Raw genomic sequence first — 22,952 nt, 5'->3', positions numbered from 1 at the left:
CGGGACAGACATGCCAGTCGCTGAAGCCTCACCGCCCGCCCTTTGGATAATTGCCTATTTCATCTGATGAAAAAAATGTAATCCCCCTCTCATGCATCCTCCATCTACAACGCCCGCTCTACCTGGGACCAGGTGAGCTGATTTGTGGAGCCTTATGACCGGCTGAGTAGTTATGTCAGTTTGTTTCACACTCAGCAGTTCTGCCTCGCACTAGCATTTTAACTATATATGTTTTTCAGCCCACTGACTATGGGCTTATTGGGAGAGGAGAAATTGGCGGGCTTCTGACATCGCGGGGTTGGCTACATGATCAAGCACCCCTGTTTCACGTGTGACTGCCCCTAGGCGCAGTCTATAGGCTGGGTTGTCAGTAGCTTATGGGGAATGTGCAGTATGTTAGAAGGATGACTTACAATTAATCAATAGTTCATCTGCTTATATTTAGATGTTCCACTTGTTGTTACATGTTGATATGCTGCCAGTTATTACAATTGTCTTATGTTGCGTACGAGGAGCGATGGACGGGTCCGGGACACCCTTGGCGGGCGACCTGACCACTCGGTCGCTCCCCCTTGGTGACCTTGCCTCCGTATAACTAAATGTGTGCTGACCCTGCGACCATTGTTTAAAATTATTTTTCCGTTGCGGAGTAGACTCATTAGCTTGTAATTAACCTTATGATAGGGCCGTTGCCCGACCGTTCTGAATTTATATACCTAACTCCACCTCCCGTGTCGATCGCGTATACGGGACTGGGTTACGTTAGCCGTCTGTTTCGGCGCGCATTCCGCGTTCCCCCCATAGGGTACGTGAGCGGGCCTCTGGGCTTGGCTCAGTAAGCTGATTAGAGTTCCCCGGGACGTTATATACGTTTGGGAGAAGTTATCCTCACACCTTCTCTTCCTATCCCACACTCTGTCATTCCCGCCCTACCCTCTCTATCCATTGTCCCACTTTGGATCTATTGATCCTTCCCTTCCCTCCCCTCAACACCTCACCCCCCCCCCCCTAGAAGCTAGTCGGTGAACAAAGTACTTAGTGCACAGACAGGTCACCTGGGACCCCCTTTCTAGTGTGGGAGCCCCCCCCTCTCTGTGATTTAATATGGCCTACTCCGGTCTTGGACGCAGTCCTTCAGTGATATCCCACAATGTCAGAGGTCTGAACATTCCTGAGAGACGCTCGGCATTGTTGAGGGAACTCAGGAAAAGCAGGCCCGATTTCGTTTTCTTACAGGAAACACATCTTAAGACGGTACAGATCACGAAACTCACTGATTCATATTTTATAGAGGCCCACCACGCCACTAATGATGTCTCTAAGACTAAAGGGACGACCATATTGGTCGGTAGGTCCGCCTCCTTTGAGCTAACTGACAAACTGGTAGACCCTGGGGGTAGGTTCATCTTCATTAAAGGGAAGTATGGAGGAACCCCGGTCACACTAGCCAACGCATACTTTCGCAACACATCACACCTGACCTTCTGTCGGAGACTGGTAGGAGAGCTGAAGGCTTTCAGCTCTGGCCTTTTGATCCTTGGCGGAGATTTTAATGTCCCCCTGGACCCCCTAACGGATACTTCAGCCGGCAAGACTTGTATCAGATACAGGATCCTAAAGAGGATTAAAGCACTATTACACTCTCTCAATCTAGTAGACACATGGCGCTTCCTCCACCCAGACGACAAAGACTTCACTTTTTATTCGAACCCGCATAATCGATACTCCAGGATCGATTACTTATTCATTTCACAACAAGACCTACAGGTATTGACGGAAGCACACATAGGGACGCAGAGCCTCTCTGACCACGCCCCAATCTCCCTCACTTTAAACCCGGCAACTCCTCAGACTAGGACCTCAATGTGGAGACTGAATGCCTCTCTATTGACTGACCCGACCTTACTTCCTGAGCTGAATTCGGCCCTCCTTGAGTACTTCAAACACAATGTCACCCCAGAAGCAGACCCCTTGATGGTGTGGGAGGCCCATAAGTGTACAATAAGGGGGGAATTAATCAGGATGGGTTCAAAGAAAAAGAAGGAGAGAGAAGGGGAAATTTTGAGGCTGATAAACCAGATCCGTCTTTTAGAAACCCAGCACAAGCAATCCTTGTCTATCCAATCAGCGACTTCGCTATTGGAGTCAAGGAAAGCCCTGAGACAGATTATTGACGCTAAGACCAAGAGATTCTTCTTCTTCCGGAGAAAGTTATACTATGAACATGGGGATAAGCCTGGCAACCTGCTGGCCAGGGCCTTAAAGGGACCGATTTCACGATGCACTATAGCAGGCATTCAGAACAAAAGTGGTAGAATTGACAGGGAAACACACAAGATTGCGCAACATTTCCAAGAATTCTACACCAAATTATATAACTTGCCAACACACCATACAACACCTGGGCCCAGGGAGATTAGAACACAGGCAATTAAGGACTACCTGACAGAATCCGCTTTGCCCTCACTTTCCTTGGAGGATGCCTCCCTTCTGGAGAAAGAAGTTGATGCCTCTGAGTTAAAGGCCGCAATCAAAGACCTGAAGACGGGCAAAAGCCCTGGACCTGACGGGTTTGGCGCCATATACTATAAGACATTCTTAGACATACTTCTTACCCCCCTCAAAGACGCCCTAAACTCGTTATCCACTCATAGGGAAATACCCCCTGACTTTTTGTCGGCTTACATCACCGTGTTGCCCAAACCGGGCAAGGATCCACTACACTGCACAAGCTACAGGCCGATATCCCTGTTAAATTTAGATGTCAAGCTGATGGCGAAGATAGTCGCCAATAGGTTGAGACCTCTGTTACACAAAGTGATAGGCCCATGCCAGGCTGGCTTCATGCCTGGTAGGGAGGCCAGGGACAATGTGACTAAGTCACTGAACCTTATCTATGCGGCCCGAGTACGAAAGATCGAGGGCTTTCTCCTATCGACGGATGCGGAGAAGGCCTTCGATCGAGTAGACTGGGACTTCATGTTGGGGACATGTCGTCACGTGAGCCTAGGCCCGCACATGATGGCATGGATCTCAGCATTATATAGGAATCCCTCGGCTAAACTTAAAATTAATGGCTCACTCTCTGACAGGGTTAACATTAAAAACGGGACCAGACAAGGGTTCCCCCTGTCACCTCTACTTTTCATACTCTCACTGGAACCCTTCATCAGACGGGTCCTGGCAAATACCGACATCAAGGGATTTCAATTGGAGGGGAAGGAGTTTAAGGTTGCGGCCTATGCCGACGACCTTCTGTTCTTTCTGTCGGCCCCGCATACTACCTTACCGTCCCTCCTGAGGGAATTTTCGCTGTACGGCCAACTAGCAAACCTTAAAATCAATTATTCCAAGTCTGAAGCACTGAACATCACATTACCAGATGCAGCTCTGAAACTGGCCCAAAGCAATAACCCTTTCACGTGGCAACCCTCTGCCATAAAATACCTTGGTGTCTGGTTAACCCCAGGGCTCCAGTCGATTTTTGAACGGAACTTTCCCCCCCTCTTCAAAAACATTGAACGTGACCTGAAGACATGGCACCCTTGTCATTTTTCGTGGTTTGGTAGGGCTGCCGTCTGTAAGATGACGGTCCTCCCCAGGGTCCTCTACCTTATCAGGGCATTGCCGGTCAAGATCCCCACCAGCTTTTTCAAAAACCTACACTCCATCCAGATGAAATTTATCTGGGCACACAAGCCCCCTCGCATAAAATCAAATTTATTGACTAAACCCAAGGCACAGGGGGGACTGGGTATTCCTGACTTTAAGGCTTACTACCACGCCTCCCATATTGGCAGGATTATTGATTGGCACTGCCATTCGAACAGCAAGGATTGGGTGGGGATTGAGTCCCTCCTCATATCTGTTCCATTGAAGTACTCACCCTGGGTGTCCAGGACCTCTTACCCTCAGTCAGTTCAGGCTCATCCTCTGGTCAGTACCACACTTAATATTTTCCACCAGCTGACTAAACATGCCGGACTCTCATCCCCCCTGAGCCCACTCACCCCCCTGACGAATAACCCAGGATTCCTACCGGGATTAGAAAAGGGTTTCTTAGGTTCCAATGCTGCTAAAGTCCCCCTGCTTGCACGACACTGCTTCAACAACCAAGCAATGAAAGACCTGACACAACTCAGGACGGACAATAATTTGCCCCTACTGCCCTGGTGGTCATACCTTCAAATTCGTAGCTTCGTAACCAACCACGCTCACGAAACACACCTAACCAGAAACCTTACCGAACTCGAAAAGGTTTGCGACAAGGGGGAACAGGTCCATAGATCAACTTCTGTGGCCTATTCGTGGCTACAGGAGGTGACAGATTCCGGCCCGAACAAATATAGGGAGAGGTGGGTGGAGACCTTGGGCATTAAGATCTCGGAGGCACAGTGGACCAGAGCTTGTATCCTGTCTCACAAATGCTCTATTAGCACTAGATTACAGGAGACGGCTTACAAGCTCTTAACACAGTGGTATGCCACACCGGAAAGGGTCAATAAGTGGTTCCCACAGGCTTCAGATGAGTGCTGGAGGTGCCACAGAGAGAAGGGAACTTTATTGCACATTTGGTGGCAGTGTGACATGATAACACCTTATTGGTCGGAAGTCAGGGAGGTGGTGAAGCGGATCACGGAGACCAAACTTTCCCTTGATGCGGCATGCTGTTTGCTGCACGTTTCTCATCTCTCTCTTGGGTCTTATAAAAAGTCCCTGTCCAGACACTTACTAAATGCGGCCAAATCACTGGTCCCTTTACACTGGAAGTCCACAAAGGTCCCCACTGTGTCTGATTGGCTACGCAAGGTCGCTGAAGTTTGCGAAATGGAAGACACCACAGCCCAATCCACCGAAAGTGTGGAGAGATATCACACGACTTGGTCTCCCTGGTTCGCCTTCAGGTTTTCGCAAGACTATGATCTCCTGTTACAGAAATAAAGAGGATTGGACAGGACTGTATGTCACACTATGCATATGTAATGATACCTGCTTTTACCTAACCTCATGCTTGGTTACCTTAAATGTCTTTTCTCATTGCTTAGTGATTTATCCACCAATGTGACCCCGATGACCTCTAAAGATGCATAATTGTCAGATACATGGTCGGTTGCCTCTTTGTAATCACGATCACTGATATATGTCTATATCCACTCCTTAACATGCAATGATGAATTAACGAATAGTACTTCACCACTCCTCATGCACTACTCCCACTCCCCCTTCCCCCCTCCCCCTTCCCCCCCCTCTCTTCCCCCCCCCCCTATTATCTCTCTTCCCACTATTCTTATCTTCTACCATTTCCACATGGAAGATCCTTTAGATCTTGTGAGGGGGAAACTTCTCATTTTACCGGATCCAGGGATATGGCCCGGCATCGGTACTGCCCCAGTTAAGCCTATCCCCCTTACAGCGATATATGCTTTATATTTCTACAGTGTTATATGCTTTACATCTATGCATTTCACTAATGTTTGATTGCTTTTCAAATTCTGTTGGAATGTGACTTCCATTTGTACTTGTACATTCATTTCTTTTTCTTAATAAACCTTGATGTGAAAAAAAAAAAAAAATAATCCGATCGTGTGTACACAAGTCCATCAGACTAAAGTCCAAAGTTCAAACATGCATGCTCAGAACCAATGCTAAAGATCAGACAACAATAGCAGAAGTTGCCCAAAGGGTGGCGGTAAAGAGCTGAAAAACCACGTGATTTGGTGAAAGTTTGCTGAAAAAGTCCTGTCATGTGTATGCATACCAAGTTCACGGCCAACGCCCATTTGGAGCAAAATCCACGGAAAGGTCAGATGGAAGTCCGATCGTGTGTATGAGGCTTTAAAGACTCCAGTTATTTGCTCTATACTCTTGACCAATGTCCAGTATGCTGCTTAACACCCATATTTTCCACAAAAGCTGGCTTCTGAACCTTGCACCTGTGCACTTGCCATCCTTCCGATGTACCTGAAGCCAACTTTTCCTACTGTGTAATATTTCTTTGGATATTCAATCTTGCTGGATTATTATTCTTGTTCGATAGCTATAACCACAAAATCCTCTACATGTAAGCTATTGCGGTGGAAAGGGAATGTTTATCAAAAAGGTAGTATCCAAAAGGATGCCATCCTATGGGAAGAGCTGACTGCAAAGTGCACAGGCTAGTTGAAGTGGCTCTAAACTCAACAGGTTTTTTACCTTAACCCCTTCCTGCTATGCCTTCTGACCCTTTGGGTCATGTGACCTTTGTGATTCTTTGTTACAATGGTCACATGATCGGAAAGCCCCTGATCACAAGTATGCATAGGGAGTATTACGGTCCAGTAACTGCTGGGAGCACGCAGGGCAGGCGCTCTTAGCACAGAAAAATGGTTACATAGGGCTGCATATATGCAGGGTCTTGGTGTTAACACCCACCCGCTGAGAGGCCGCATATATGTGTACCTTCAGCAGGAAGAAGTTAAGGCATTCTCTATATTAAGGTAAAAAACATTTCCACTACCTGTTTACCCCCCAGCCATCCCTAATCCCTTACCTGACAACACTCATGATCCATCACTGTCCCTGGTCTCCTCTCTTCATGCATTCACAGGGTCTTCAAAAGACTGACAATTTTGAACAAAAATTAATATATTTTTTACTTTCTGCTATAATACATATCCAGAAAAATGAATTTCTTCATAAATTTAGGCCAATATGCATTCTTCTACATATTTTTGTTAAAAAATTCCCAAAAAGTGTATATTGATTGGTTTGCGCAAAAGTTATAGCGCCTACAAATTATGGGATATATTTATGAACTTTTTATTTTTTTTATTGTTTTTACTGGTAATGTTGGTGATCAGTGATTTTTAACATGGCTACACCCAAAGGCTGCCTTTGAGAAAGTCAGGTGGACGCAAACTGTCAGTAGGTGTGACCGTGACATCAAAGGCTGCCTCTGAAAAAATCTGGTACAGAAATGTTTCAAGCATAAGCTACTTTTACTAATTTATTACAATATCATTGCAGCCTATTTTACTTCTGATAGGACCTGAAACACTGGTGATATTTAATATCAATGTACCATTCAGTGATTTGGCTCTATAAACAAACATTTGAAAAGGCCTCCTTGTGCTAACAATATTTTGAGATCTTTTTGTGCAATCACACCTTGCTGAACAAATTTTATATACGAAAATCAGTGTTATGCCGCATACACACGACCGTTTTTCGGGTTGTAAAAAATGAAGTTTTTAATGGTGTAGAAAAAACAACGTTTTTCAACCCGATCATTAAAATGGCCTTGCCTACACACGATCGTGAAAAAAAAATGCTCTAGCAAAGCGCGGTGACGTACAACACGTACGACGGCACTATAAAGGGGAAGTTACATGCGGATGGCGCCACCCTTGGGGCTGCTTTTGCTGATTTCGTGTTACCGCGCGTTAGTAAAAGTTTGGTGCTTCGTGCTTTAAAGATCGTTTTCTGGTGTTCAGTTTGTGCTTGTGGGTTCGTATCTGTCTTTCAGTGCGTTCTTGTTCGCTCGTTACTGTTTTTCAGGTTGTTCTTCAGAGGCCTTGCTGTTCTTCAGTGCGTTCTTTTAGATTGTTCTGATTAGACGACCGTTTTCTAGCCATGTTGTGGGTACGTTCTCGTCGCGGAGATCGTGCTGTGCTTGGTGCTGGGATTTCTGCTTTATCCCGGCTCTGGTCCATGAACAGGGTGAGGAGGAGTTTGTGGGCCAAGAATTGGTTGCTCCAAATCTGTCATATGCCTCTGCCTCGGGAGATCCAGGAGAATAACCCTGATGACTTCAGGAATTTTCTGAGGATGTCTGACCCCGTTTTTCAGCAGCTCTTGGCTTTGGTGACTCCCTGTATCACCAGGTAGGAAACCGTTATGCGGGAAGCCATCACTGCTGAGCAGAGGCTAGTTGCTACGTTGCGCTACCTGGCAACAGGGAGAAGCTTGCAGGACCTCAAGTTCTCGACAGGCATCTCCCCCCAGGCTCTCCCCAGACACCTGTTCTGTATAAGCCAAGTCCTGCAGGAGGACTATATTAAGGTAAGTTTTGTCCTTTAACCTCACAATCTATGTATTTAATGCTTGCTAATGTATTGTATTTTTTGAATCAGTCCCTAATTAACATGTTTGTAATATGCTGTGAATGTCCCCTTTGTCCCCATGCATGCTGTAAGCATTTAATGCTCCTTTTTTGGCCTACATGCATATTTCCAATAGCCAAAATCTCCATCATTCTATCCTGGGCCCAAACACACCTAGCCTAGTCACTTCCCAATGTATTTTGTCTGTTCCATTGTAGTGCTTGCCCCAACCCCCCCCCCCCCCCAAAAAAAAATGTGTGCATTTAATATTTTTGGGGAATTCAGACAGAGTGCTAGAGCCTTTATTTCTGAGGTCCCCAACTTATCTTGAACCCCCCTCCCCAAAAACAAAATTTTATTGGGCCATCAGAGGTGGTGATGAATCTGATTAGTGATCCATTATTATTTTTTTTGTCCTAAAATACTCCTTCAAATTAATGATATACTGTTTTTTTGGCAAGAATGTTTTTGGATAATCTGATTGCAATGTTTGTCTCAAATTTTTATTTATTTGTTTGTTACTCCACAGTTCCCTTCTATGCCACATGAATGGCAGACTGTGGCATTGGAGTTTTCCCAGCGTTGGAACTTTCCAAACTGTGGAGGAGCCATTGATGGCAAGCACGTCCGCATCGTGCCACCACCCCGTTCGGGGTCCTATTATTTTAATTATAAAGGGTTCTATAGTATCGTGATGATGGCGGTGGTGTCGGCCAATTATGATTTCCTATTTGTGGATGTGGGGAAAAATGGGCGGATGTATCACGGCGGAGTGTTTGCCCAGACAGAGTTCGCCCAACGGCTCCAATCGGATGACCTGGCATTGAAAATGATTCTCACATAAATAGTTCAAGATCTTGTTTCATGTTCGTGGGCACAATAATTGGTCGTAGGAATCATCGTTCATTCACTCACTAATAATAAAATACGATCTTTTTGTCTGATACAGCGTTAACTACATTTGTCCATGCCTAAATAGGCATGATGACATTTCTAAAACACTATCAGACAAAAAGATCGTTTTTTATTATTAGTGAGCGAATGAACGATGATTCATACGACCAATTATTGTGCCCACAAACATGAAACTTGACATCTTGAACTGTACTACATGAAAGAAAAGGTACATGCAGCACCATGATATTAAAATACTAATCTGAAGTACACAGGAAAATTACTTACTTTTTCGAATGACTCTTTTAATTTTCTGGTATTGCTTCGGCTCCCTCAATTTGATGTCAGAACCTTTTTTTGCGGAGCTGTTCCTTGAATCTGCGCACCCCAAATTTGTGGTACAGAGTTTGGACCACTTTGTCCATTATTTGGGCCTTCACCTTATTAGGGCATTTGTATGGGCCATGTTTAGCATCATAATCCTCCCTCCTCAATATTGCCACCATTTCCACCATCTCCTCAAACGCCAAATCCAGGAAATTAGTAGATTTGTGATTCTCTCATGGTCCCATTTTTTTTGTTGACATCCTTGGTTGTTTGTTGTGGGGATCTGTGGCTGCACAAATTCAAGCAGGCTCTCCAGTCCTGCCTTCCTGGCTTTTTTGTTTTTATAACCTGAGTTTTTTGTTTGCCTTCAGCCTTTATTTTATGTAGCACCAGAATAAATGGATTTTTTGTTTACTGACAAAACTTGACCATGTGTTTTTATTAAAAATAGAGAGTTTGCTAGTGAGTAAGCAGGGACATTTAAAAAAATAACATTTCTAATTAACAAGGGACACTAACCTCCTTGTGGGTAAATTATACTAAATAATAATGTTGTTGTGATAACTTGACACACTCCAAAAAAAAAAAAATCTATGAAAAGCAGTCTAAAATATTATCCAATTAATAACCAAAAAAGAAGATCTACATTAAAAGATTTAAAATATGCAGAAAACTTTTTGGGCCGCGTACACACGGTCGGTCAAAACCGATGAAAACGGACTGAAGGACCTTTTCATCGGTCCAAACCGATCGTGTGTGGGCCCCATTGGTCAGTTATACTTCGGTCAAAAATGTAGAACTTGCTTTAAAATTTAAACGATGGACGCCTAACCGATAGGTCAAAGCAGATGGTTAGTATGCAAAAGCATCAGTTAAAACCCACGCATTCTCAGAATCAAGTCGACGCATGCTTGGAAGCATTGAACTTCGTTTTTTTCAGCACGTCGTTGTGTTTTACGCCACCGCGTTCTGACACGATCGTTTTAACCGATGGTGTGTAGGCGCATCAGACCATCAGTCAGCTTCATCGGTTAACCGATGACAACGGTCCTTCGGACCGTTGTCATCGGATGGACTGATCATGTGTACACGGCCTTAGAGGGAGATCGATCTGGCTTCCAAAAAATCAAATATATTAATGAGATAACAATAAATAAAAAAGTAACAAGCTTGTCATAACTATGTGAGAATATCAGCAGCAAAATATTTGGATTAGTGTAGCATTAAAAAGAAGAAAAGAATGCGCTGCATTACACAATGCAATAATTTACAACATAATGTGCTATCTCCATTACGAACGCTAGTTTTACCAGAACGAGCGCTCCCGTCTCATAACTTGCTTCTGAACATGTGCGTTTTTTCACGTCGTTAAAGCCCACACACGACCATTTTTTTCGACGTTAAAAACGGCAACGTTAAAAACGACAACGTTAAAAACTACGTGAAAAATTAGAGCATGTTCGAAATTTTTAATGGCCATTTTTTACATCGTGAAAAATGCTCTGGAGCCCACACACAATCGTTTTTAACCACTTAAGACCCAGACCAAAATGCAGGTAAAGGACCAGGCCCCTTTTTGCGATTCGGCACTGCGTCGCTTTACTGACAATTGCGCGGTCGTGCGACGTGGCTCCCAAACAAAATTGGCGTCCTTTTTTTCCCACAAATAGAGCTTTCTTTTGGTGGTATTTGATCACCTCTGCGGTTTTTATTTTTTGCGCTATAAACAAAAATATAGCGACAATTTTGAAAAAAAAATAAATATTTTTAACTTTTTGCTATAATAAATATCCCCCAAAAATATATAAAAAAAATTTTTTTTCATCAGTTTAGGCCGATACGTATTCTTCTACCTATTTTTGGTAAAAACAATCGCAATAAGCGTTTAACGATAGCGTTTATAGCGTTTACAAAATAGGGGATAGTTTTATAGCATTTTTATAAATGCTTTTTATTTTTACTACTAATTATTTCCGTGACTGCGACATTATGGCGGACACATTGGACAATTTTGACACATTTTTGGGACCATTGTCATTTCCACAGCAAAAAATGCTATAAAAATGCATTGTTTACTATGAAAATGACAATTGCAGTTTGGGAGTTAACCACTAGGGGGCGCTGAAGGGGTTAAGTGTGACCTCATATGTGTTTCTAACTGTAGGGGGGTGGGGCTGGACGTGTGACGTCATTGATCGCCTTTCCCTATATCAGGGAACAGACGATCAATGACAGCGCCACAAAGAAGAACAGGGAAGGTGTGTTTACACACACACCTCTCCCCGTTCTTCAGCTCCGGGGACCGATCGCGGGACTCCGGTGGCGATCAGGTCCACGGGTCCCGCGACCGCGGTCACGGAGCTTTCAACAACCACGTACAGGTACGTGATTGTGCCCAGCCGTGCCATTCTGCCGACGTATATTGGCATTAGGCGGTCCTTAAAGCGGATGTGCCACGGGAAAAATATATTAAAAGCCAGCAGCTACAAATACTGCAGCTGCTGACTTTTAATATGAGGACACTTACCTGTCCTGGAGTCCAGCGGTGATCACAGCAGATGACGAGCCGATCGCTCGTCACCCTGCTGCTCCCCCCTCCATCCTCGGTGAGGGAACCAGGAAGTGAAGCGCTCCGGCTTCACTGCCCGGTTCCCTACGGCGCATGCGCGAGTCGCGCTGCGCCCGCCGATTGGCTCCCGCTGTGTGCTGGGAGCCGAGTGTTCCCAGCATACAACGGGGGGACGGACGGGAAGGAAGGAAAAAACCCGTCCTTTGCCCGTATCGTAGGGCCGGAAGTGGGTGCAGATACCTGTCTGTAGACAGGTATCTGCACCCCCCTCCCCCCTGAAAGGTGTCAAATGTGACACCGGAGGGGGGGAGGGTTCCGATCAGCGGGACTCCACTTTAGAGTGGAGATCCGCTTTAAGTGGTTAATGACATAAAAAAAAAACATAATTTTTTACAACCCGAAAAACGGTCGTTTATACGCGGCATTAGAATAGGATGCTCAGAGTGTATATTGCTTATGTTCCATTGAGAATTTGTTTAAAGCTTTCTGTCTGTAAGCAAAAGCATTCTTGGTTGTACATGTATTTATATCAATGTGATTTTGTAGATTTTACAGTAATATTGCTTTTTTGTTTCAGATTTATGAAACCTATTATCACTTAGGTATTGCTTTTCAAAATATAAATCGGCATGGAAAAGCAGTATTGCAGTATACTAAAGCATTACAAGCCTCATCTATGCAAAAGGTATGTTCTAAGTGCGTTCCTTTTTTTTTGTACATACAATACAATTGCGTCTCAAAATTAGCCTCTAAAATGTTGACATTTTCTATAACCCAAAGAGCACAGTGCTGTAATCCAAAGCAACCAATCAGAATATTTTCTGATATAATCTGTTTATGATCTGCTATTAAGGATGAACTTTAAATACGGGTTAAGGTAAGGGGACACCTACACCCTAAGTTGCACAGAGAACCAGCAACCACCTATCAGTAGCACTCCATACCAGAGATTGACTACCAGCACCTTCACCTGGTCCCTGATCACTGTGCACACACAGCCATCCATCCAGCTTGCACCTTATGGACATTATCTGCGCTGTGTTTTTTTGAAATTCGTTTTTTTGAAATTCATTTTATGGAATTTTAGTGTGAATATATTTATTTATGGTTGCACATGTCACATGATGATGCCATTTTAAAGATTTTATGAGTTTATTCTCACATCTATTTTGTGGTACACTTTTCACAGTATTTGGACACTTTATCAGTCCATTGTTTATACTGTCGCAGCAGATTATTTATATTTTATTGTTGCTATTTTGACCATTCACTTATTGCCTTTCAAGTGTACCTGTCACGTGAGCACATTTGCACTTTATCACCTATTTATGCACAGCGCAGCACTACTTCTACATTTATATTTACCTGGGTCTTGATACTACCTTCAGTGCTTGCTGCAGTACCCCACCTTTTAGACTTGGCCAGCGCGGCAATATCTTTTTATTACGAGGTATGGGATTGGTTACTAAAGACCAATAGGTAGAACTTGCAAGGGAAGTTGTACTTTGCATGATAATCTTCCCCAGAGCTCAGTGAATGGTGAAATTTCACTTTGCAAAGAATACCAAAGTCCAAAAAAAGAAACATATTTTTTGCTTGCACAGGATTGGATGATGGATGTCAGCAGACCTTCACCCCATTAGCTTAGCTCTGGGGCAAATACGCTTGTAAAGTGCAACTCCCCTTGCAAGGTGAAAAGTCTATTTTCCATTAATAAATGATCCCCCAAAGGAGTAGTAAGAAACAGATCACAGAGTGTGTACAGTTAGAGGTAGGTGCTGCAAAAGATTGCTAAAAATATATATTTTTACATTGAGTCACAGACAGACTGGGAGAGATTTATTAAAACTGGAGAACTCAGAATCTGGTGCAACTGTGCATGGTAGCCAATCAGCTTCAACTTGCTCAGTTAAGCTGTGGCAATAAAACCTGGAAACTGGTTGGTTCCTATGCAGATCTGTGCCAGATTTTGCACACTCCAGTTTTAGTAAATCCCCTCCACCAGGGCTCAAGTCCTGCGGGAACGCGTGGGAAAGGAGTTCCTGCACTTTTTTCACAGCAGGAACGCAGTTCCCTTTGCAGCACTAGAGCAGCCGAGCCGCCCGAGCCAATCCTTCAATAAGCGACGATGCCCAGCTCGAGTCACTGTCAGCGGCAGGCGAACCTTAGTAATCCTTTATGTTACTGGCTGCTTCCTGTATATGAATTCATCGGGTAGTGTGCGGTATTCCTTCACTTCCTTCGATGCCGCAATGTCTCCTGGGAGCTTTTGTCATTGTTCCCAGGAGCACACTACCCGATGAATCCATATACAGGAAGCGGCTAGTAACATAAAGGTTTACTAAGGTACAGTGGATCAAAAAAGAAAAAAAACATGTGGTTTAGTAATTATGCATATGAGCGTATAATTCTTATTTATTTTTTGGTGGGGGAGTGGATCTTGGGTGGGAGTTCCCACACTTTTTTCCCCAGGACTTGACCCCTGCCCTCCGCACGGTGTGTTGGACAGTCCTGTGACAAATTAGAGACAGATCAGAGAGTGATTGCAGGGAGAGGCAGTTTATACCATCCTATGCAGGGCTGCTGATTTTTTACTCTAAAGCCTCGTACACACGACCGAGGAACTCGACGGGCGAAACACATCGTTTTGCTCGTCAAGTTCCTTGTTAGGCTGTCGAGGATCTCGGCGAGCCAAATTTCTCCATTGCCGTCGAGGAAAAAGAAGACATGCTCTATTTTTGGCTCGACGAGTTTCCTCGTCGAAAAGTGTACACACGACCGGTTTACCAAAAATATGTAGAAGAATACGTATCGGTCTAGACTGAAATTTTTTTTTATTTTTTTAATTGGGATATTTATTATAGCAACAAGTAAAAAATATTGTATTTTTTTTCAAAATTGTTGTTCTTTTTTGTTTATAGCGCAAAAAAAAAAACGCAGAGGTGATCAAATACCACCAAAAGAAAGCTCTACTTGTGGGAAAAAAAGGACGTCAATTTTGTTTTAGGAGCCACGTCGCACAACCGCGCAATTGTCAGTTAAAGCACGCAGTGCCGGAAGCTGAAATTTCACCTGGGCAGGAGGGGGGTATATGTGCCCAGTAAGCAAGTGGTTAAAATATAAATGTAGAAGTAGTGCTGCGCTGTGCATAAATAGGTGATAAAGTGCAAATGTGCTTACATTACAGGTACACTTGAAAGGCAATAAATGAATAGTCAAATAGCAACAATAAAATATAAATAATCTGCTGCGACAGTATAAAAAATGGACTAATAAAGTGTCCAAATACTGTGAAAAGTGTACCACAAAATTCCCACAAGCAGAACCCTTCCCGGGCTTCCCTTGCCAAGCTTGATTCTGCCAGACTGGCGCTCAACTTGGCTCTCACTTCCTCGGCGGACAAACACTTATTATGGCAGAAAAGTAAATATTATATGCGAGTGAATAAGTTCGGACCACAGTTAGCAGCTAAACTTTCACCTAAAGTACGGTCATATGCGATTCCCAAGATTCGGGCTTCGAATGGCCACCTGATCCAAAACCCCAAAAAGATTTTAACGGCCTTCCAATCATTTTACTCAACCCTATACTCCTCCGATGCACGACATTCCCAAACAGACCTTGACACCTTCTTGGGGAAAGTCCCTCTCCCCAGACTTTCTGATTCCCATCGCTCTATCCTGGACTCACCATTCCAACTAGCAGAAATTCGGGATGTTATTAAAGATCTCAAGACTGATACTGCCCCAGGACCTGACAGCTTCTCAAACCATTACTACAAGACTTTTTCTGAGATTCTGGTTCCCTATCTGGTTCGGTTCTTCAATTCCATGCGTAATGATCCATTATCTGATCCCTTAGCAAACTTAGCGTTCATATCGGTCATTCCCAAACCAGGGAAGGACCCTAGTGAAGTGAGCAATTATAGGCCAATCTCGTTAATTAATAACGATATGAAGATAATGACGAAAGCCCTGGCTAATAGACTGGCTTCCTTTATTGGCTCATACATTGCTAGGGATCAGGTGGGTTTCATCCCGGGAAGACAGGGACCGGACCAGATACAGAGGGCAGTGGATGTTATTTCCCTTATGAGGTCAGGCTGGGATGGAGGGTCCCCCCAAGAGGGCTACCTGCTGTCTATTGATCTGCAAAAGGCATTCGATACGGTTGAATGGCCATATCTTTTTGAGTTGCTTCGTCGGTGGGGTTTCGGGCCTTACTTTATCGAAACATTGGAAGCACTTTATTCCCAACCGAGGGCACAGGTTAGATTCCAAGGTCACTTTTCGGCACAATTCCCCATCAGAAAGGGAACAAGACAGGGTTGCCCCCTCTCTCCCCTTCTTTTCGCTGTGGCCATAGAAACTTTGGCCATCGCGATCAGAAATCACCCTGACATACAAGGGGTTCGCTGTGGACAATCGACACATAAATGTGCCTTGTTTGCGGACGATGTCCTCCTCTTTCTCACAGCTCCACTCACTTCGACCCCTAACGTTATAAACCTCCTTAATGAATTCGGTGGCATATCAGGTCTGAGAATTAACATGTCTAAATCGGTGGCACTTAATGTATCTCTCCCTCAATCACACGTAGATAGCTTGAAGAGCAACTTCCCATTCTCCTGGAACTCTATTTCTATTCCTTATTTAGGTATTAACCTCACCTCACAGGTTGAGCTTCTCCACAAATATAATTATCCACCCATGGTTAAAAAATTAATGGATGATCTGCGTCAATGGTCCTTATATAATCTTTTGTGGCTTGGCCGTGTAAATGCAGATAAGATGACCCTCCTACCCAAGATTTTATATCTTTTCCGCTCCCTTCCCATCCCGGTCACTAAATCATATATTGATTCCCTTCAATCTGCCATAACTAAATTCATCTGGGAGAAAAAAGGGAACCGCCTTTCTAAATCAGTGCTTTTTAGGCCCAGGCTGAAGGGGGGCCTCGGTCTTCCGAATCTGTGGTGGTACTACCGTGCTGCCCAACTTAGTCAGTTTTCTATAATTTACCTTAAAGGTCCCAAGCCAGATTGGGTCTTCATGGAAAGAGCAGCAACCCCGGAATTTACTCTAGATTTCCTGTTATGGTCCCATCCGAGGAACCGACCACCGATTTTGGCTCCTACTTTGTCCCACTCTATGTCTCTTTGTGACTCATTACATAAACTATCATCAGTGGTATCTCATTGGCACCCTCTTGCACATATCTTCCACAATCCCCGATTCCCACCCGGTTTAGACATTACAGCCTTCAAATGGTGGCTTGACAAAGGCTTATATAGGATTGGGCACTTTTTTAACTCAAACGGACCCCTCACATTAGGTTATTGCTCATCTAGACTAAAAATGCCATCATCTGAGAAATTTCGATTTTTTCAAATATCCCACTTTTTACACCAGATTAAGAGGACCTGTACGGATCAGCCTACTGTGACTCAATATGAACAGTGGTGCTCCTCAGCCATGGACACAAGGGGGGGTATATCCTTAATTTATTTTATCTGGAGAAAGCACTTTACATGAAAAACTGGGAACATGACCTTGATCTCGATTGGTCGTTGGAACGCTGGCATTCTAATCTAGCTCGTTCCTATAAAGGCATTCTGAATGTGTCACTTACCGAAACATGCCTCAAGGTCATGACCGGTTGGTACCTAGTTCCAACCCGTATTGCTAAATTTTATCCGCAATCCTCCCCTCTGTGTTTTAGGGGGTGTGGACTTTCTGGTTCATTCCTTCACATATTATGGGAATGCCCCAGGATCCGATCATTCTGGCACAAAATCTTCCATCTTATTAGAAAGGTCACAGGGATAGGAGTGGCTTTTGATCCTGCAATCGCCTTACTTAACAGCCCTGTCCCCAAAATTCCCAAAAGCTTGCAGGCGTTGATATTTTTTATTTTATTAGGGGCAAAGATGACTATCACCAAGGCTTGGAAATCTCCGTCGGTCTCTATTCTAATGGCCAAGAGAAAAATCTCGTGGATGATGTCAAACGAGAAGATTTCCAACGTAATTCTCGATTCAGTTGATAGCTTCAAGCTCATCTGGGAACCTTGGGCAACATATGTGGGAGTCCCCCTCTGATCCCTTTCTCGTGCTCTTAGAATCTGCGATGTGTGAGGCCCTCCGTGTGTTCCGTGAGCTTTCTGCTTCTTGATCTACTGTCTTCTCCTCCCTGCTCTGACTCTCCCTATCTCTTTCTATTCCTTCTCTTCTCTCCACTGTAATGGTCTCTACAAGTTGTTTAAAATTACAGCCCAGGCCCGAGAGGGTCTATTCCGATCTAATCATTTAATTACATACGTTTCTAATTTTTTTCTTTGTTTTTTTTTTGGTTTTTTTTGGGTACACTAATCTCCTTTGACCCATATGTTTTGTTGACCCTTAAGTCCTCTTTGAACTAGTCTTGATCCGGAGCTATGATCAATATGATAATCCTATCCTAAGCTATGTTGGTCTAAGGGGGCTAATTGTGCATCTGGGAGGTTTCCAGGTCGCCCAACCCCGGGGCAGTGTGTTCCCTCTTGGGGCTCGGGGGGGAGGGTTGTATGGGAATTTCTGTCATTATGGATAGGTTTGCCTGTATCTTTTAGCTGATGTTCTTATGGATAAGGCTATTTTTTGTTCGTTATTGATATGGACTTATTGTACTTTTATGTATATTTTGCAAACCTTTTCAATAAAAAAAAATATTCAAGCAAAAAAGAAAAGTGTACCACAAAATAGATGTGAGAATAAACTCATAAAATCTTTAAAATGGCATCATCATGTGACATGTGCAACCATAAATAAATATATTCACACTAAAATTCCATAAAATTCCATAAAATGAATTTCAAAAAACGAATTTAAAAAAAATGCAGTGCAGATAATGTCCATAAGGTGCAAGCTGGATGGATGGCTGTGTGTGCACAGTGATCAGGGTGAAGGTGCTGGTGCTGGTAGTCAATCTCTGGTATGGAGTGCTACCGATAGGTGGTTGCTGGTTCTCCGTGCAACTTAGGGTACAGGTGTCCCCTTACCTTACCGCTGTAAGGTAACAGCGTATGAGTGTGTCTTTCAATCTCCTGGTGGCTCCTGACGTCTCAGGCTCCGCTGGTATGTATCTTTACTTTGGCATAAAAGTCCCCTTTAAGTGTCCTTGGTGTGTCTGTATCAGATAGCCTCACATTGGGGCATGGGGGGGATGTAAAGAGGGATGCTCGATAGTGTAGTATTTAAAACATTTATTGGAATCAGCAGCAATAATAAAAACAGGTACTCACAATGTGAAGTATCAGACAGGCATATCAAAAACGAGTCGGGAACTCGTTCAATATCACTTCCGGTGCCCTGCGTTCCCGCATGTGTTCGTTACAGTCACGTAACTTCATCAGGGGATAACTGGAGGCCTTTAGGAAGTGGCTTTATATATGGTTGTGAATTAATACAGGTAATTATTACTTTGTCGCAGTAAGTGGGCTTAGCACTATATGACCATATAGTGTGACAAAACCCCCGTATTTTTAAATATGTTCAGGTGTTTTTAACGAGTCTTGCAGGATAAATGTCATTTTTGCATGTGTGCACTGTAATCTGTTTTGTACTGTCTTTGGTCTTATAGCAGCACCGTCTTAGATATAAAGCATTTTAGAGTGTGCCCCCCAAGTATGTTTTTGTATGATGGGCACAGTGGTTGCATTTTATGGGGCACAGTGGCTGCATTTGATGGCACAGTGGCTGCAATTGATGGGTACAGTAGCTGTATTTGATGGCACAGTGGCTAAATACACCACTGGCGGGGGTTGAGGATAGTGTTATGAAGAGGGAGCTCAATGTTCAGGTGTTTTTAACTAGCCCTGCAGGATAAATGTCATTTTTGCATATGTGCCCTGTAATCTGTTTTGCAGTGTGCCCATCAAATGCAGCCACTGTGCCCCATCAAACACAGCCACTGTGCCCATCAAATGCAGCCACTGTTCCCATCAAATGCAGCCACTGTGGGCTGCATCAAACGCTGCCACTGTGCCATCAAATACCGCCACTGTTCCCCATTAAATGCTGCCATTGTGCCCATCAAATGCCGCCACTGTGCCCCATCAAATGCTGCCACTGTGCCCCATCAAATGCTGCCACTGTGCCCATCAAATGCTGCCACTGTGCCCATCAAATGTCGCCACTGTGCCCATCAAATATCAACACTGTGACCCCCCCCCCCCCGCCCACTCGCTGTCTGCCCGGCACTTACCCTATCTCGTGGGGCAGCAGGTGATGGCGGAGAGCTGTGTCCTCCATGCGTTTCCTCCCCTCCTCCTTATAGGCGTCCAATCACAGCGCCTGTCGTTTCAGCCAATCAGGTGATGGTTAACACACCTGTGCTTCCTGATTGGCGAAGAGGTGGTTCAGTGTTAGAACAGCGAATATTCTTATTTATATAAGAATTAAACAGTTAATTAATATGCAGATCATGATATTGCAATAAAGTGCTCCATGCATGCTGAAATCAATGCAAACTCAATAACAGTCCACAGTACATGAACTATCAGTAAATGTGGACTGTTTAATGAGTTTGTAGCATGGATTACTTTATTTGAATAACATGATCGCTATATTAATTTCTATAATGAGCATGTACACACTCACATTACAAATGTAATAGTGATATAATGTATTCAATTGTACCTGCTGTCCTGGCCTGGGGAATTTCCCTCATGCTCCTCTTTCTTTCCCTCTCTCTCTCTCTCTCCTCCTCCTGACGTCACAGCCAGATCCTGCCCCAGTGCCAAGGAGATGATTCAGTGAAGGAAAGCCATGCGGAGGAGGATAGGCGGTGCTTAGGGCTCCACCTCTGCCAGTCATATTATATGCAGCCAGTCACCGGCCGCTTATGGGGGAGCGACATGCCCCCCCCCAGCCATGCACGACCATATACTGTTAGTAGCCCATATTTGCAAGTGTCGGCGCCGCAACAGCAAGCCGGCCGCCGCGGCCTGCATATGTGCGGGAGACGACCGTGGGAGCTGAGAATTGGGAAGATGAGTTGGGGGGAGCTTTTTCTCATGCGAGGGGTGACTTTGTAGCAGATTCCTGCCTTTTTATTGCTGTGAAGGAAAAGCTCATTCTTTCACCAGACTGATCACATACTCATTCTGAATAGGGGGGCCTAGTTCATTATATATCAAATGATGCACTTTCTGTGTTCTAATGAGGAAAGCTTCAGTGTCTATTTCAGGCATCCCTTGCATTTCTATTGCAAGGGTTGCTGAAATCTGACTTTTGTCTTAGTGTAGATTTCTGTGAAAATCAGTAAGCCAACCACACAAGCAGGAAATGCAATTTTTGGAGGCGTCCTGTACACCTGTGTACAAAAAGCCTCCTGATTACCATATTTCATTGAATTTTACAGAAAATTACTGTGCTGCAGATTGAAACGGAAAGGTATTTTTTTAATAACATTAAATTACAATGTGTAACAATTGTATATGCTATATATTTTTTTAATTGTTATTTTTTTCACCTCAAAGTGCAGTAACCTTTTAAGCGCTCATTTGCACTGCCACACAGCTTAAGGGGAAGTGGTTGGGGAGGCGGTAAAAACGCAATGTCATGTTTTTACTGCCCCCAAAGGTAAGCATAAACAAGGCCTAACTGACATCTGCAGACTAAAGCTCATCCCTTTGAGCATGCATTTCTGACAGACTGATATACACACAGAATGTCTGCCGTTTTTTTTTTTTTTTTAATCAACAAATGTCTCTGGACATTCTGCCCATGGAATTGTAAAGGTTCAGTTTTTTATTTGTCAAATTTACTTCCACTGTGCAGTTCGTTTTACACAGAGTGGCCCCTATCCTCCTGTTCTGGGGTCCCACGCCGGGTCTCACGGCTCCTCCCCACAATAGCTAACCCCCTCTGGGAAGCTCTCTCCCATGTCATACAGTCGGCATCAATAGCCGACGAGTGTATGACTCGGCCCCGCCCCCCGGCGTGCACATCACTGGATTTGATTGGCAGCGGGAGTCAATGGCTGCACTGCGATCATTCTATCCAATGAAGAGCCAAGAAGCCGCGGAGACAGCAACGTGGGATCGCGCCCATGGAAATTCGGGGCTCAGGTAAGTAAAACGGGGGCTCGGGGGGCAGGACACTGCAAGATGTTCTTTCACCTTAATGCATTACAACCCCTTTAAGTCAGATTCTTTATTTTTTACAGCAGCGGCTGCTAGAGGTGCTGTATGTACAGAGCAACTCACGGCTTTGATTAGTCGGAGCTGATAATTGACAGGGAGTAGGAGGAAGGAATGGCAGCAGGCCAGAAGGACTGGGTGCACTGTGCGTGCCCTGTGTACTTTCATGTTTTTTTGTTTTGTTTTTAGTGTGTGTAGCATGCCCAATGCTTTTAACTATATAAATACTGTGCATTAAATCAGTACAATATTTCTGACTTTTCTGTGAAACAAAACAATCCGATTTTGATTTCCTAATAATAACCTGCCTGTTGTATGCCTTTTTTTTCTTCGGTGAAGTAATACACTCCTAAATTGCAGTCTACTAAAGCTGCTGACAGTGTGCATCGAATCTGTGCAGGATTTCTGGATTTTTTCTGATAAATAATAGTTTTATTTTGATTTCTTCCTCTAAAACTGCAGCCTTGTGGCTGTTGTCAATAAAATTATAAACTGTAATTTTTTTTTTTATAATTTATTTTATGTTTAATGATATCTTTTAGGCTATTGTTAGTTTGGCCTCATCAGGCAGTTGTTGCTGACAGTCAGTTCCAGAGCTGTCTTTATTGCCCCAACACCTCAGTGCATCTTTTGAAACACTCCCAAAAAATGTAAAAACAATGGGCCAAATCCTCAAAGATCCTGCCTAACTTATCTTTTGCCATTTAAGTTACACTGCCTTAAAATTTCTACCTAAGTGCCCGATCCACAAAGCACTTACCTAGAAATTTCAGGCCGTGTAACTTAAATTCTCCCGGCGCAAGGCGGTCCTCTTCTCCAGGGGGCGATGACAATTTAAATGAGGTGCGCTCCCACGCCGGTCGTACTGCGCATGCTCGTGACGTCATTTTCCCGACGGG

At 44.0% G+C, this 22,952-nt stretch overlaps 1 protein-coding gene across 1 annotated transcript in view; it reads left to right on the top strand.

Annotated features, from left to right (window-relative positions):
* LOC120930398 overlaps window positions 1–22,952 on the top strand; it is a 102,482-nt gene that overhangs the window by 16,439 nt on the left and 63,091 nt on the right. Inside the window, exon 4 of the mRNA XM_040341590.1 lies at window positions 12,449–12,556. Within this exon, the coding sequence (XP_040197524.1) occupies window positions 12,449–12,556 (108 nt within the window). The remainder of the gene's footprint in view (window positions 1–12,448; window positions 12,557–22,952) is intronic.

This window comes from Rana temporaria, chromosome 3 (assembly GCF_905171775.1).
Source record: "Rana temporaria chromosome 3, aRanTem1.1, whole genome shotgun sequence".
In the NCBI taxonomy this organism is placed as follows: domain Eukaryota; kingdom Metazoa; phylum Chordata; class Amphibia; order Anura; family Ranidae; genus Rana; species Rana temporaria.
The sequence above is the reverse complement of the archived record's forward strand: the minus strand, read 5'-3'. Positions and strand labels throughout refer to the sequence as shown.